Here is a 17,440-nt window from a genome sequence, read left to right as displayed (position 1 = left end):
GTCTCGCCAGCAAGAACGACGCAGAACACTCGGATCCTTCTGCAGTAAAGCTTTAATGCATCTTGAGAGATAGATGATCAGCTTCTTAGAGGGAGACCCCAAGCTAAGAAACCCAGCCCCTTATATAAGCCTAGGAGCTCCGAGTGAGATGTGTAGAGCCGGGATTGGTGGTTTGCACATCACCCCAGATGACGTCACGGAGAGGCACAGTTTAAACGGTTAACTCCAACTGACAGCGACAGTTAACTCCAACTGACAGCGACAGTTAACTCCAACTGACAGTGGATGTCAGCGCCATCTTCTAACGGCAATAGCGATAGCGAGGGCGGCTCCTCACATCTCCCCCTATTCATTTATTTTTGAAGCAATAGGACACCCACAACTTTGGAGTGGAGATAGAGGTCAAATCCCCATGTGCAAATTCGGAACATGTACAAAGCTCCTCTCCAGGGTCTTATCCCCAGAGGAAGTCCTGACCAGTCCGATGTCTTTTTTCTGGGGGAAGGAGATCATGACATAGAACCTTCATGCAAGATGACTTATCTCCCAGGAGAAAGTCGTTATACCGCAGACCTCTCCTGTGCAGTGCTTAGCCTTGCAACTCCTTGGGCTGCTGAAGCCTACCCACTCTATCCCGTGCAATGAGACTAGCCTCGTGGGGTGCAAGAGCTGGGAGGCCAGCGACCTATTGCTTTAACATGGTTAACCAAATGTCAGGGGATGCTCCGTGTTCTAAGGCAGCAAGTGCTTGTGCCACCACCACTTTGTCTCTTTTGTTTGGGCTCTGAGCGTACACACCATCCAAAGCATCAACACTATTCCACAGCAGAGAACTAGGCTAAATGATCCTACCCCCACCCATTCCTTAAAATAAGAAAATGCAGATGAAATCCAGGGGGAGAGGTCTTCCATCAGAGAAAGATCCAGATGCGTCGAATTCACTTGCAGGATCGCCATTCTCAACTCACGGAGTGTCTGCTCAAACTCAAAAGTCCAATTCTGTAATAAATGTTGAGACAGAGCTTTTGACAGGTTAGCTGCTCTTGTAAAATTCTCATATTGTACTGAAGTGACACAAAGGCCAGGCAACTTTGTTCACATCCCAATTTGGCCATCTGCCACAATATATCCAATTGTTCCTGAACCAAATTAATCTGTTGGTTTACCAACATCAGGCCTCCTTGTATCTGAGAATTGGCAGTGGCCTGTTTATCTAGGACCATGGTCACAGTGGCCTATAGTTCATTAATGGTTTGAGTTGTCTGCACAGTGGCGGAAAGTGCAAGGGCCGAGGCGGTAACCGAAGCAGTAACCGCGGCGGTGGCTATCAGGCCCACAATAATAGCAGAGATCCCAAAAATCTCGCTTTTCCCTAAACAAACTCAAATTACTTGGCGCCTCAACAGGAGCTGGAATAAATCGAGGCATGCGCATTACCAAAGCAAAAGGGTGCTTAATAGCATCCCAGCATAATGCATAAAAACAATTCTAAGCAGAGCAATTTATTTCTTTCTGATTCTTACCTAAGGTATCATTACTCACAACCCAAATAAAGGGCAGCTGAATAATTAGTTCTCTTAAAAGGGGTATACTTAACATTGGAGGAGGACCAATCAGATGATCCAGAGCTCTGTCCCTCACTCAGACTGTTGCCTAATGCCCCTTTCCAATCAAAAGTAATCTGTCCCTTCTCACTATCATAGGAGAAAGATCAGTACAGCTTCCATTAATTCAAAAGGATTAGCATTAGATCTTTCTGGATCCATATGAATAAAATTATCCTTTAATGAAGAAATCACAGTAAAGCACAAGCTTCCTACTAATGACAAGGTTCTCTCATCCTGAAAACTCTGTATCTGAGGATCTAAAGGCAAAAAGGCAAGCCCCAACTCTCTATTATTTGTGAAAAATCTAGGGAACACCTGGGCATTCTGCATCACTGGCATCGGTAGGGGAAGGTAGACATGATGGCCCACCGTAACTCTCCCATCATACTAGGAACCATCATCCCGAGTAGGAGAGTCTTCATCACCCACTTGGCCTCCATCCTTCTTATTCTGGAGTTGTGAAGGAGCTCTTCGAGTGAGTCTTTCAGGGATCCACAGGGGTTTTCTTCCTCCTGTGGAAAAACACACACAGCTCCCCTGGATCTTATAAGAATAGGATCCGGGCCTTTCCAGAGATCAGTCAAGACATCTTTCCATTTTACCATTTCTTTTGGCCTATCAGGCTCTAAACTGTGGCGATCAGCCGCAGTGTGGCCTTGGGCATCACAGTTCAAGAAATTAAGGGTAAAAAGTGCCATGGATACAGCAACTCTTGGTACCGAGGGTAGAACATCCTCAATACTCCCCTTTTGTTTAATCAGATATGATTTGAGTGTACGATGGGCACGTTCCACAATGCCCTGTCCTTGAGGGTTATAAGGTAGGCCAGTTAGATGGGTAACATCCATTTGCCGACAAAACTGTCGGAATTTTTGAGAGGTATATGCTGGTCCATTGTCTGTTTTTAAAATTCTGGGTTTTCCCCAAGCACTCCAGGCCTCAAGGCAATGTTGAATCACATATGAGGCCTTTTCCCCTGTTAGGGGTGTGGCAAACATTACGCCAGAACAGGTGTCAACAGAAACATGAACATATTGAAGCCTTCCAAAAGAGGGAATATGAGTAACATCCATCTGCCACATCTGCAATGGTCTAATGCCACGTGGGTTTATTCCCATGTGGGGAGTAGGTAAGAATTCGCAGCAATTCTGGCATTGAGTAACAATTTCCCTAGCCTCTTTCCTGGATAGAGCAAAACGACGGCGCAAGGTCTCAGCCGTCACATGAAAGCGCTTATGGAATTCTTTTGCTGCTTGTGCATGGGTAGACAAGGCAGCGGCCACCAGCTTTGTAGCCTTGTCCGCTAAGTCATTCCCTAAGGACATGGGACCTGGGAGTCCAGAATGTGCTCGGACATGGGTAATGAAAACAGGAAATCTCCTATTTAACAAGGCAGCTTGTATCTTCTGAAAGATGTTAGCAACTCTGCTGGAGGATCTTATTATTCCAGCTATCTCAAGGAGATTAACTGCATTAACCACATAAGAGGAATCTGATACAATATTGAGGGGTCCTGGAAAAGCCTCAAGAACCTCCAGTACTATCAGACATTCTACAACTTGAGGTGAAGTTTCATTATATTGTTTAGATATAACCCTATCCTTGACCACATAAGCTCCCATACCAGTTTTTGATCCATCAGTGTACACCACAGTCCCATCTGGGAGTGGGTCTTTAGCTGTCACTTGTGGAAACACTATAGCCTGGTTTAGGGCAAACTGTAAAATTGGATGCTTTGGAAAATGATTATCAATTTGTCCTGAAAAGGAAGTAACTAAAACTGCCCAATCACTAGATGTGGCTGCCAAGGTCTGAACTTGTGCAGCAGTATAAGGCACAATCAAGGAATCAGGATCCCTGCCAAAATGTGTAACAGCTGCTTTTATTCCGCGAAGCGAGCTGTGCAACAGCATCAGGGTACCAGTCAATAATCTTAGCAGGGGAAGCATTTGGATGAATCCAAAGTAATGGTCCATGTTGCCACAGGACTGCAGTTGGCAATTGAGCTGTCTTAAAAACACACAGATTAAAAGGTAGTGACTCCTCAATTCGTTGTAATTGTGCTTCCTGTAAGGCCTCTTCCACCATCTGTAAGGCTCGGTGGGCGGCAGGGGTAAATTTTCTGGGTGAGGAGATATGAGGCTCACCCTCCAGGAGATCGAAGAGGGGTTTTAGATCAGCAGATGGAATTTTTAAAAAGGGCCTCAACCAATTTATATCTCCCAGAAGTTTCTGAAAATCATTTAATGTTTGTAAGTGGTCTTTGCGAATTTCTATTTTCTGAGGAACTATATTTTTGGGAGTAATCTTTGAGCCCAAAAAGAGGCCTGTATCTGCAATTTGAACCTTTTCTGAGGCAATCTCTAATCCCCACTGTTTTAATTCAGCCACCAGCATGGGAAAAGCCTTTTGTAAAACATCTAACTCTTTGTGACAAATAAGAATATCGTCCATATAATGGATAACGATTAAAGATGTAAATTGCTTCCTAATTGGCTCCAAAGCCTCCTGCACATATAGCTGACATATTGTTGGGCTATTGGCCATGCCTTGCGGCAGTACCTTCCACTGAAATCTCTTGTCTGGTTCCATATGATTAAGAGAAGGGATAGTGAAGGCAAACCTTGGTCTATCCCGTGGGTAAAGTGGAATAGAGAAGAAACAATCCTTAATATCGATAATAACAAGCTTCCAATCTTGAGGAAGTGCAGAAAGCAAAGGAAGGCCTCTTTGAACAGGGCCAAAAAGATGCATCTGATTGTTAATGGCCCGCAGGTCGTGGAGTAATCTCCACTTCCCAGATTTCTTCTTAATAACAAAAATTGGTGTATTCCATGGGGAGGTAGAAGGCTCTAGATGCCCCAGCCGTTCCTGTTCTTGCACTAATCTTGTGACAGCCTCTAATTTTTCAGAGGATAGAGGCCATTGAGAGACCCATAACGGCTCCTCTGTTTTCCATGGTATGGGTCGTGAAGCCTCAACGGCCCCTAAATAAAACCCAGTCCTTTTCTACCCCGATTTCCGTGTTGTGTAATGGGTTTTATTCTGCCTTGTTCTTGCCTACCCAAGCCTCTACCATTTGTATACCCCATCTTTGCCATAATGGCTGATGCCTGGGGGAGTATTCATTAGTTAGGGTCATGCCCATGGCTTGTAACACATCTCGTCCCCATAAATTTACAGGGAGTGGCAACACATAGGGGGTAAAACATCCCTGTTTGCCTTCAGCATCCCGCCAGGTTAAGGCTGAGGCACTGATGGCAGGAGAGGACTGGTATCCAAGACCTTGTAGAGAATGAGATGAAACAACAGTGGGCCAAGACTTCGGCCACCAATGGAGTGAAATAATGCTTTTGTCTGCTCCCGAATCCATTATCCCTTCAAATTCTTTTCCATTAATTAACAATTTTATTGTAGGTCTCTCATTTAGGGGTATAGCCAGATAGGCTGAATCACTTCCAGAAGATCCCATAGCCCTTTTTTGTAAAGTGTAGGTTTCTCCATCCCCGAGGGAGGGCAGCAACACCAGTTGTGCAATTCTATCTCCCTGCTTTATAGAAAATACACCCCGAGGGCTAGAACAGAGAACTTGAATCTCCTCTTTATGATATGGGTCAACAATTCCAGGATATATAATGAGTCCCTGTAAAGTTAAGGAGCCACGGCCCAGAATAAGCCCAATGGTGGCAGGGGGCAAAGGTCCAGGGGAATGGACTGGGACCGGTTGAACATTCATTTGGGGCATGAGTAAGAAGTCGGAGGCGGCACGCAAGTCCATTCCGGAGGTTCCTCGGAAGCCTCTACTTCCTCTTGATTGCTTTTCTGAAATTGGTTCCCATATTTCTGAGGGCCCTGGGACCATGGGCCCCGTGACCCGTTTTTTGATTGGGGTACCTTGGATTCTTCAATAGGGGGCAGAAGCCTCCTTTTACATCCCGGACTGACCTGCATTCGCTAGCCCTATGATAACCTTTACCACAACGATAGCAAAGCTTCGATTCTCTTGTTCTTTCAGGGGCTTGACAATCTTTCTTAAGGTGCCCCATTCTCCCACAATTAAAACAAGCTTTTCGATTAGATAAATCTCTATACCTGTGCGTTTGTAAAATGGCGGCAGCTAGTCCTGCATTGGTTAGGGGTCCCCCAGCTCCCTGCACACTCTGAGCCAATCTTGTAAACCTTTGCTTTTGCGAGGGGCGATAGCCGCTCGACATTCCTGGGTTGCTTGTTCATAGACAAGTTGCTCAATCAGGGGCATAGCTTGTTCTGAATCACCAAAGATGCGACTGGCGGCCTCTGTCATTCTGGCCACAAAGTCTGAAAATGGCTCTTGGGGTCCTTGGACAATCTTTGTAAGGTGTCCACTGGACTCTCCCCTTTTGTGAGGGCCTTCCATGCTTTAATAGCGGCGGCCGACACCTGACCATAGACGCCCCAGATGTAGTTGGTTTGATTAAGGGCATGTTGACCCTGACCTGTCAGCATTTCAAATGTCCACTGCCTCTGATTCTCATCTTCAGCCGTGGCATTAACTCTAGCTTGTGCCTGGGCTGCATCATACCAGAGAGCCTTCCATTCCATGTATTGTCCCATGTTGGGAAGCACTGCTTTCACTGTCGTTTGCCAGTCAGTGGGAGTCATGGCAAAATTAGCAAGCCTTTCCACCTGTAATGTGGTAAAGTTAGCATTGACCCCATAATTACGAACGGATTCGGCCAATTCTTTAATTTGATTGTAATCTACGGGGTATGTACTCTTCCGCCTTCCACATTCTCGAATACTGGAAAAGCCATTTGTATTTTTCTCCGTTCCTCTAAAGGTAAAAAGGAGTCAGTACCAGTATTCAGCCGAAGCTCATATGGCGGAGGCGCTGAGGGGCGTGAGCCCGCCGGATTTATAGGCGGTGGCCTCACATTCATTTTTGTTTTCAGTGGCCGGTGTCTATCAGGGTGATATCTTTTTTCCTCATACCGTGCCACCTCCTCCTCTAGACCACCTTCTTCGCTAGAATACAGAGTGTCAGAATCAGAATTATCTAGCTCCAAGGCTTCTAGCTCTACTGTAGGGTATAGACTAGATTCTGGCTTTTTCTTTTTCTTAGATTTGTTAAGGGGTGAATGATAACTCCCTTCTTTCTCTCCCCCTTTCTTAACTTCCTGGGGAGGGCCTTTTTTCTTAGACATGTCTTTTCTTTTGCGAGCTCCCATTCTCTCACTCCGTTCAGTTTCTGACATGCTATCCTGAACTTCCTCTAAGGTTCCCTGACTTTCTATTATAGCAGGGTGACAGGCCTCATCCTCCAAGCAGTTTTTAACTAGCTTCCAAATGGCTTTGGTACCTAAGCAGAGATCTCCTTCTGCATGCTTCCTGTCTAGTTCTTTACCTAGCTTGTTCCATGAGGCCACAGTGAGGGACCCGGAACAAGCATACCATGGTGCCACTCTATCTACCTCCTTCACAAAATTTTGAAGTGTTCGTGGTGCAATTTTAAGATCTCTTTGTTTTAGCACAGTCTGTAAGGCTGTAACCACTGACTGTGACGACCCCATCGCGCTGACAGCTTATCTAAAAACGCGCTCAACTCCGTTACCAGACTGACAGCACCAGACTGACAGCACCAGACTGACAGCACCAGATGGACAGCGCCAGATGGACAGCGCCAGATGGACAGCGCCAGATGGACAGCGCCGTTCTGTCAGCACCAGCCACGATGAAGGAGAAGGACAAACAGGACTAGCACCAAAGCCTCCACTGACCCGTCCCACGGTGATGACAAACTAAGGCCAAAGTCGAGAAAAGGGTTGTTCAGGATAAAGCATACCTCTCTGAACCTACGTCCCTGCAGTTCTGAATCCGCCCCGTCTTCCGAGGGTCTCCCGCGGCGCCGGCGATGTTGAAGAGTTCCCGGGCTTCGGCACCAGATGTCCCGCGCTACCGTCTCGCCAGCAAGAACGACGCAGAACACTCGGATCCTTCTGCAGTAAAGCTTTAATGCATCTTGAGAGATAGATGATCAGCTTCTTAGAGGGAGACCCCAAGCTAAGAAACCCAGCCCCTTATATAAGCCTAGGAGCTCCGAGTGAGATGTGTAGAGCCGGGATTGGTGGTTTGCACATCACCCCAGATGACGTCACGGGAGAGGCACAGTTTAAACGGTTAACTCCAACTGACAGCGACAGTTAACTCCAACTGACAGCGACAGTTAACTCCAACTGACAGCGACAGTTAACTCCAACTGACAGCGACAGTTAACTCCAACTGACAGCGACAGTTAACTCCAACTGACAGTGGATGTCAGCGCCATCTTCTAACGGCAATAGCGATAGCGAGGGCGGCTCCTCACAAAGTCTGGTGAGGACAAATATCCCAGAATGTGCACACTGCCAGGTGCTGAAGCTGGAGTAAGATGGCCATAGTGTAACTGTTTCATGGTGTGTTGTCTCCTTCACAGAGGGAAAAAAATGGGCAGAGTGAGCTGGCCCTGAGCTTTGTGTGCGGAGAGGCAAGCCCCCTTAGTGCACCCTGGCTGTATTCTCCTAGTAATAGTTCTCAGTGTACACTGTCTGTCTTTGGTTTTTACCTCACCTTTAAAAATGCAAGCACCATGCAAAGACTTTAGCTGCTATAGTCACAATTGTCTCAGTCAAGAATTGGAGCTAGAATTTAATAATTAGCAGTAAATTACTTTTTAGTTTTACTAGCATTTTTAGTAGTTTAAAATTGGTGGTGTTGCCTTTTATCATAATGCAACTCATAATGACAGGGTTTTACTAGTAACAACGGATGAGATTCTTAAATTTGGGCCTTAGTACCATAAGGAGTTATGTGAGAACTATTTCGGCTTTAGTCTGTATGTGCAGGCTCAGACGCTGCAGGACCCAGGGTAGGGAGTTCCAGTACTGAGCTCTGCCCCTTTCTTGCTAGGGAATCACGAGCTTTTCTTTGACTGGTAGCTAAGGCCAGACACCTGCTGGACCCATTCTTTCATCCTCCAGTCCTTGGTTTTCCTCTGCTATCTTTTCCTTTCCAGAATGAACTAAATACTATGATTCCTGTTGTGTTGGGGAAGTCTGGACATGCTGTTTAAGGGCATTTACCACAATGGTCTCTCAGTTCACTCTCTTAGTCCCTAGAAAGGGGAACTGGACCATGGATGTGTATTGCCTACATGAATAGCCATTTATTAGGAGGTGATCTGCAGGGCACTGAAAAATTGTAGCTGAGCACCTTGTTACTCTGGGAACCTTTTGTTCAGAGTAACTCTGATTGCCATCCCTTCTAAGGCACAGTGGGACCAGTGACCTGTCTACTGCAGAATAGCTTTGTGTCTCTCTCGCTTCTTTTTCATTTTTTAAATCAAAAGGCAGTAGAGTACCACTGTAAAATGGACTGACCCTCCATTCACCTCTGTCTCTGAGCACTGGGACACTAATGTCTTCTGACCAGCATCCACTGGCTTATTCTCTGCCCAGGGTCAGGCTGTACTTGCTCTCATGATTAATAAATGGCTTAGAAGATTCTGAATGATTACTCCTTAATTAATTGGTCAGTATAGAGCAGTACCTTGTATCTAGGAACATTTATTTGTAGAACTGATGGGGCACTGGTGTCAGCTCCTGGATCCGACTGAGCCTATGGGGTCAAATTTTATGTCTTGGATTTCTTACCTGTGAAATGGAGTTTGTGGATCACTTTCTTCACTGGATTGCTGAGAGCTAAATTAGTGCCCTATAAAGAACAACAAAGTGTTAAGTACTTCGGAAGAATTAGTTAGAGCTATTAACTTTTTATTGACTACGTTCATTTTGCTCTCTACTAAATGCTGGTGCCATGCCATGCTAATGGCTTCTCTGCCCAATGCTTGGGTTTTAAGGCTGAGAAGGACTCTTCCAGTACAGACCCTTACCACTGCCTCTCAGACTTCATTGCTCCTCTGCATTCTGGTGTCCGCGACTACTTGGGTCTGTTTGCTGTTGCCTGCTTTGGGGTTGAAGAACTGAGTAAGGCTTACGAGGATGACGGCGATGACTACAACAGCATCATGGTGAAGGCACTGGGTGACCGGCTCGCAGAGGTAAGGCATTGGCAGATACTGGGGTGTTGGGGTAGAGAATGGGTGTTGGAGCCCACATGACAGTGTCAGAAAACTTAGCAGCCTTTAGAATCTATGTCATTGTGTACTTGAGCCGGATACTGCTGGCTTTGACATGACCTATATTTTTAAGTCCTGTCTCACAAATGCCATGTGTCATCTTTTAGTAAAGAGAAACTTCTGGTGATTCCCTGGTTGGTTGTTGCCCTCAGGAGTCTTGACCTTATCTCTGAATTAGTTTTCCTTTGATTGCTGTGATAACATCATTTTAATCTCTGAATTAGTCTTCCTATGATTATTATTGTGCATCATTTTACTGGTAAGCCCCAGAATTAAAGTCAGATTTCTGCTTTAGAGTCTTCTCTAATGTTGACAACTTTTGTAGAGTTATCTTTGCTGCATATGGAGTGAGGCAGGCCAAGCTGTGGGAGGTCCTGTTCCCTTTCCTTTCTGTAGGTGATGAAGAATACAGCTCTGTCTGTGGTCCCAGTACATTTCTGGTAAAGCTATGGTCTCATTGACTTCAGGAAAATGGCCTAGAATTCTCAAATTACTAAAGATGATACTTTAGAACTCAATTGAGGGCACTATTGAGTCTCAGGGCAGCTAATGAAAATACAGTTTTTCCAGACTGTGGCACGGTGGGGAAAGTGGTTCTGTGCCACCGTGATGCAGGGCTGGAGGCCACAGGCTGCTTCTACTTGATTGTGCCTGTCCCTTTTGCATTCCCAGGCCTTTGCAGAGGAGCTGCATGAGAGAGTTCGCCGAGAACTGTGGGCCTACTGTAGTAGTGAGCTGTTGGGAGTCACAGACCTGCGCAAACTCCGCTATGAGGGCATCCGACCAGCTCCTGGTTATCCCAGCCAGCCTGACCATACTGAGAAGCTCACCATGTGGAGATTGGCCAACATTGAGCAGGCCACAGGTGTGTGGGAGGCAAGCTACTGTCCTTGCTCACTGAGTGCATGAACTTACCAATGACATATGCAGTTAAAGTTTTTATAAACAGAAAAACATAATAAAATCATCCCTCATTCCATCCTTTCTCACTTGAATCTGTTCTGACACTTTACTTCCAAAGCACAGCGTTGTATTTTTACTTAAATATTTTAGACTTAGTAGTTTAAACTGTTTACTCTTGCCCCATCCTGGATGGGGATTTACCTTCTCCTTTCTTCCCCCTGCCTTTCCTACCCTGGTTTTCTGCTCTTGGTACAGTAGCTGGTGGCCAGCCTCTGTCCTGTTAGCCTCTGTCCTCTCTCCGCTCAGGCCTGCACTGTTTACTCATGGCTGTTTCTGGGCTCTGAACTGACAACTCCAGCCTTCCCGTAGCTTTCTCACTGGTGGAATTAATCAAAATAGCTATCAAAACTGGGGAAGTTGAATGCATGTCAAAGAAAGGAACTGAGCCGGGCATTGGTGACACACGCCTTTAATCCCAGCACTTGGGAGGCAGAGGCAGGTGGATCTCTGTGAGATCGAGGCCAGCCTGGTCTACAGAGGGAGTACTAGGATAGGCTTCAAAGCTACACAGAGAAACCAAGTCTAAAAAAACAAAACAAAGCAAAACAAAACAAACAAAAATAGAGCTGGGTCTGCAGAAACAGCTCTGAGAGTTACACCATCTAGGTGTGAGCCCCATTTCTTGTGAGTGAGCTGGAGATGGTTTATTCAGCCATTGGTGACTCCATGTTCTTGTCCATAGAGTACGGATTACAGAATAACAATCCTGGGAACCCTTCCTTCTCTGTGCTTCTGTGGGCCTGTTCTTCATTCCTGCTGCCAGCTGACCTCACAGAGTCATGGGGATCTGTGGGTGGTTCTCTTACTGTCAGGGTTAGCAGTCATAACTAAGAAGACTCAGTGTAGCTGTGGGAAAGAATGCAGTCTTTTCCAGGCTTGTTCCCACTGGGTATAACATGCATGTCCTGAGTTTGGTGTTCCACCTGGCAAGAATTTGCTAGAGACTGTGATCAGAGCTTCTTACTGTGTCATTGTGTCTACCTAGGAGGCATGAGTTTACTTGGTGCTCACTCTGAGCCTGTTAGTACCCTGCCTGGGCATTGATCACTTCCTGTGGTTCTCTTCAGGCATCAAGTTGACAGAATCCTTGGCAATGGCACCTGCTTCAGCAGTATCAGGTCTCTACTTCTCCAATGTAAAGTCCAAATATTTTGCTGTGGGGAAAGTTTCCAAGGATCAGGTAAATATGTGGCTTCTCTAGATAAATGTCTTTACAATGAACCTATAGGATCCATTTTACATGACAATGAAGTGATGTGATGATGGTGTGTGTGTAAACTCACCCCAGTTTGTGTCTTAATTTGATTTCAGCCCATTACCCTATTCTAGCCCTTCCTCTCCCCCCTCTACACGCACGCCTCCTCCTCCTCCTCCTCCTCCTCCTCCTCCTCCTCCTCCTCCTCCTCCTCCTCCTCTTCCTCCTCCTCCTCCTCCTCTTCCTCCTCCTCCTCCTCCTCCTCCTCCTCCTCCTCCTCTGCTGGCTTCTCAGCAGCAGACATTTGTCACATGTTGTTTTCTGCTTAGAGAGGAAAGCAAGTAGACAGACAGAAAATACCTCTGTTTAGCTCAGTAGATTGCTGTTAAGACAAGATATGCCAGGTACTTAATGTTTATGTCAGAGGCCCGTGGGAACTCAGATAAGAACGTCTTAGCACCCTGATTTAACAAAGATGCTTCTGTCTTTTACAGATTGAGGATTATGCTTCGAGGAAGAACATGCCGGTAGCTGAGGTGGAGAGATGGCTTGGCCCCATTCTGGGATATGACACAGACTGACTTCTTTCTCTCTTCACACTTCTTTTCTTCTTTTTCCTTTTTCCTTTAAAACCTTTAGCTTGCTGACCTCAAGGGGGGTACAATCCAGAGTGCCTTAGAAATAACAACAGAAAACAGCTGTACGTCTGCCTGACCTGCCCATTCCCAGTGTTGGAAGACTGGTTGGTGGCATGTGATGTAGAACAGGGCTTCTGGGTTCCTAGAAAATAAGTGCTTTTTCAGGGACTTTAAATGAGGAGCAACAAGGTGCCAAGGCTTATGTTTATGTTGTTCCTGGGTCTTTAGGATTGGAGCAAGCAGAAGACATCTTTTGCATTCTAAAGCAACTCAATTAGCTTTTTTCCTATTTTTGCCTTTGACCTAGGAGGGTACTTGTTCCTGATTTTTGTTGTTATTTGTTTGGTTTTACTGTTTTGCCACATTAAAAAAAAGTCTTGTAAATAAGTTGTATAGGGGAATGTATAGAGACATGTGACCCAGAAGCAAAGTGCCACCGTGAGAAATGTGACATATCAATGGTTTCAACAGGAGTAAGATATTCCTCTCTTTACTTCTGCAAGTCCTCATTTTCTGAGGCTCAACTAAATGACTATAGAACCTCTTTGACAGAGGCCTATTCGCTGCTTGCTGGACAGAAATACTCGAACTGTTTGCCCTGGTGTGCTGATGTGGCTACGCATAGTCACATTTTCTAAGCTTTTTTTTGTCCCTTGTAGTTTCATGTTCCTTTGCGCTAGGGGAAAAGTGGAAGAGAAAGAAAGTGACTACCAAGGCTGTTATTTACCATCTTCTAGCTGTTCTCAGAATCAAGCTGAGCCCTGGCGTCTGTGCAGAGCTGGACCTGTGGGTGGCTTAAAGCCACTCAATTCTTTGCGGGCTTGTGACTCTAAACTCATATATTTTGGATATACTACATTGGCTTGTTCTTTGTTATTTCTGGAGAAGTTGTTCAGAGCATTTGTCTCTGAAAGCACAGACTCCAATTTCAACTTTGCTGTGTAACTTCATGTGACAAAATGCCACATGTTTAGTCTTTCCAATACTGTTTGGTCATTGATAAAATGAGAACGGTGATATTAATTTCTGTCTCAGTGGGTGAGGTTTAAATAAGTACACGAAGACAATTCAGGTGCACACAGATACCTAAGTGGAGTCCTGTAGATCACTGTAGTCTTTGCACTTTGGGTATGGAAATAATAAGAGATTAAGGGATGAGGAGGTAGAGTAGGGAAATGTGTATGGGGATGTGACTGTATGAGAATCTTCTTCTGGGATTAGAACCCCAACTTACAATTTACACTGACTGAGGAAGAGAAGGAGCTTCCATGTGTTATAAATGCTGTCAGGACTCGTCTTTTGTGACTGCATGCTTAATTTTTCAGTTAAGAATTGTCTGTAGCCAAATGTGCCTGCCCTATGCCTGTCATCAGCATTTGGGAAGTTGAGGCAGGAGGATTGGCATGAGTAACAGACCAGCGTGAGTTAAATAGACTGTCTTCAGAAACAAAAACAGGACGAGCAAGATGGCTCAGTGAGTAAATTTACAGGCTAACAAACCTGACTTGAGTTTGATTTCTGGGGCTCACATGGTAGAAGAGACTCCTGACTTCCACACACAGGTTGTGGCATACCACACAATAAATGCATATTTGGGGGCAGGGAGGAATTGTCTCCATGTTGCTGTTTGGTCTGTTGCCTGCTCTGGAGGCTAGTTTTGTGGAACAGTGTCTGGGATTAGGGGGTAGTTTTATTTCCGTTTCTCCTTTGAGCTATTCACCTCCATTCGTAATGGACACACATGGAAATAATCGTTTTTTTTCCCCCAGTTGATTCTCTCATGCATGCTGTCTTCACATATTTGGACTTCTTTCATGTACCAATTATTTTTCTCCTCTTGCATTTAATGCAGTGAAGTTAAGGGAGATGTGTTTCTCATCTCTTACCAATGATGGCTTCTTAATCATTAGATCTAGAGGCCTTCTTAGGGGGTTATTTTCTCTGTGGTTAAGACAGAATTGACTGTTCCAAATTGTTACCCATATCCCCTCCCTTGACATAATTCTTTTGTTAGCCTTTGATATTTATGGTAATTTCTCAACCATGTTTTTCTTCTACCTGCTTAAATTCTTACATTCTGTCATTAGTTGTTTTTCCAGCCTATTGTTTCAGAGGATGGTCTCATCTGTTCAGTACTGCAGGCTCCTCCATCCTTGATTCTTGCCCCTTAAGAGGAAGGTCGCCACCTCCTCCATCCTTGATTCTTGCTCCTTAAGAGGAAGGTCGCCACTTCCTCCATCCTTGATTCTTGCTCCTTAAGAGGAAGGTCGCCACCTCCTCCATCCTTGATTCTTGCTCCTTAAGAGGAAGGTCGCCATCTCCTCCATCCTTGATTCTTGCTCCTTAAGAGGAAGGTCACCATCTCCTCCATCCTTGATTCTTGCTCCTTAAGAGGAAGGTCACCATCTCCTCCATCCTTGATTCTTGCTCCTTAAGAGGAAGGTTGCCACCTTCTCTGGGAGTACCTGAGGCACCTGATAGTCGAGCATCCCAAGCTTCTCTCTATCTCATTTCACTTCAGTAATAAAGACCAATGGGTGCTGCCCAGTCAGCAGATTGCAAGCTTACTCCAGACTCTCTCTCTCTCTCTCTCTCTCTCTCTCTCTCTCTCTCTCTCTCTCTCTCTCTCTCTCTAGGACAGTTTGCTCAAAAGGTGTTAGGCTGGTTGTGGGAGTACTTAGGGAAGGCTCTGTTGACTCCCGTTTAGACTGAAGGCTAAAGATGGAGCAGCAGGGAAGGAACAGATGAGGAACTGTGAATAGAAACATTAAAGGTTATAAGATGCCAGGTCTTTCCAAACTGAGCTTTGCAGTAAAGCTTTCCAGCAGCAATTCTCACTGGGGTCATACTGAAGACAAGTAGATGACTAGTGTGGAATAGCAAAGGATCAAAAGTGGTTAGATGCTTCTGCAAATGGAGTTGTGTAGGGAACTTGTCTGACAATACATGAAGCTTTAGTGCAGAAGTGGTTTAAGTCATTGCTACATAAAACTAAGGACTTTATAGATAAGCAAGCGAATGCTTTAAACAAGAAAACTTTTTATAACATTCTTTATCAATTCTTGGGAATTTCACATCATGCACCCCAATCCCACTCATCTCCCCATCACTCCATATCTGCCCCTCACCACTGCAGTGTCTGTCCCCTAAAAGGACCACTCCCCCCAAAAAATTAAAAGCAAAGCAAACAGAGCCAGCCTGCCCTTCACTGGCTCTGGGATAGCTGATCTTGTCCCTTGCTGGACATTGTCCCCAGAGAGCTGGGCCTAACCCCTCATGGGAGAGCTGACCCTAGCACTAAGAGATGGGACGACCCCTTACCACAGGCATGGGAGAGCTGACTCCACACCTCACCTCGCCTGAGGGGTAAGTCCTAGAGGCCCAGACTGACCAGCCTTGGGTTGGCCCACCCTAACATCTACCCCATCCATGACCTGCTGGAGTGTGTTAAAGGACTTGTCCTATGGAACGATAGCCACAGGAGCTCCATGACTCAAGACAACAGCAGGATATCCGAGAGTATTTTCAGTGAGGGTCCAGTGATTATGGTGAGCCAGAGGCCTTAAACCAGACCAATGACTCATTGCAAAGAAGATTTGTGGGTGGAGCTAGTTAGACAAAAAGGTATAAATGTCATGACACACTACAGCTCTCAGTGCTACTAGGACAAATGAAGAGGTGTTTGCTTTGAGAAGACATTTTTAAAAAATAACTGATAAGGATTAGTAGCCAGAATGCATAGAAATTTTCTACTTGGGAAAAAAATAGAAAAGCATTCTCATGAGGCTAGTAAATAAATAGATGTTTTGTAGTGGTCAGAAGTGTGAGATTCTGCTTGCAAGAGTGGGATCCACAGTTTCAGGTTAGTCTGTAGGTAGTCACATACATTTCCCATCACTGTTGGAGAACAGTCACACCTCACAGACATGAACATCTACAGAGTGAATATGGGCTGAGCTTCCAGTAATGTTCAGCCATGTCTTACATCTTGGTCATGGCAGTATAATCATGTTAGTACCTGGGATAACTGAAGTCCTGTCTGTGGGAGAATGGCTTCATAGGGTACTCTCGGGTACATGGTGTGGAAAAATGAGTGAATGACAGCCACACTTGGCAACATAGGGGCAAAACAAGGTTCTTGTGACTGCTTAAGGCATGATACCTATTATATTGAGTTCAGAAGTGCATGAGACCAAAGGATATATACGGTAGCTAGATATGTGATTAGAAATTTATTAAGAAAAGTCACAGAAAACCTAAAGTTAAGCTTAATGATAGTCTGTGGAAGGAGGAGTTAAAAGGGCCAGAGAAAAACACAAAGGTGAATTATGAATAACTGTTTAGTTCTTAGAAGGGAGGGTTATAACTGTTTACTACATACAGCATTTTTGTATATTTTAAATATGCTATATTTACTGTGTATTTAATATATTTTAAACAATAAAGTACCGTGATAACCTCACATCTGGCATGGTGACTTTATATGTAATATGTATATATCAGATACACTTTCAGAAGAATGGAAGAACATCTCAGCTAGGAGAGCAGGGATGAAGGCTGTTGGGCAAGAGGGATATCTTTATACACCAAAATTCTCTCTCAAAGCCTAGGTTTTGGTGGATGAGTGGGTGGTACCATATGCTAAGACAGATTACAGGAGGGGTGAATTTTGGAAAGATGGGTATGACTAGACTGAACTGCAGTTTTGGAACCTAATCCACTGGCTGTGTGTATGGTTCTAAAATAGTGCTCGGTGTTCAGTAACGGTCTTCAGATATTCTGATTCTGTTTGTCCTTTGAAGTCCTCTAATGTAATTTTCAAAGCTATCTTTTCTTCGGCTTTTTTTGGGGGGGGGTTGGTGAGATTGAGACAGGATTTTTCCAT

At 45.0% G+C, this 17,440-nt stretch overlaps 1 protein-coding gene across 6 annotated transcripts in view; it reads left to right on the top strand.

Annotated features, from left to right (window-relative positions):
• The window catches only part of Mtr (5-methyltetrahydrofolate-homocysteine methyltransferase), a 98,668-nt gene extending 81,651 nt beyond the window's left edge, over positions 1-17,017 (top strand). For all 6 annotated transcript variants that reach the window (XM_021228187.2, XM_013114686.3, XM_005071782.4 and 3 more), the window contains 4 exons: positions 9,481-9,681; positions 10,432-10,624; positions 11,790-11,902; positions 12,412-17,017. In XM_021228187.2, coding sequence (XP_021083846.1) covers positions 9,481-9,681; positions 10,432-10,624; positions 11,790-11,902; positions 12,412-12,498 — 594 coding nt within the window. In that variant the 3' untranslated portion in view covers positions 12,499-17,017. The remainder of the gene's footprint in view (positions 1-9,480; positions 9,682-10,431; positions 10,625-11,789; positions 11,903-12,411) is intronic.
• Positions 17,018-17,440: the final 423 nt, after the last annotated feature.

Source organism: Mesocricetus auratus, unplaced genomic scaffold, assembly GCF_017639785.1.
Source record: "Mesocricetus auratus isolate SY011 unplaced genomic scaffold, BCM_Maur_2.0 Super-Scaffold_100013, whole genome shotgun sequence".
Taxonomy (NCBI): Eukaryota; Metazoa; Chordata; class Mammalia; order Rodentia; family Cricetidae; genus Mesocricetus; species Mesocricetus auratus.
Note: the sequence above shows the minus strand (reverse complement) of the source record. Positions and strands in the feature narration are given on the sequence as shown.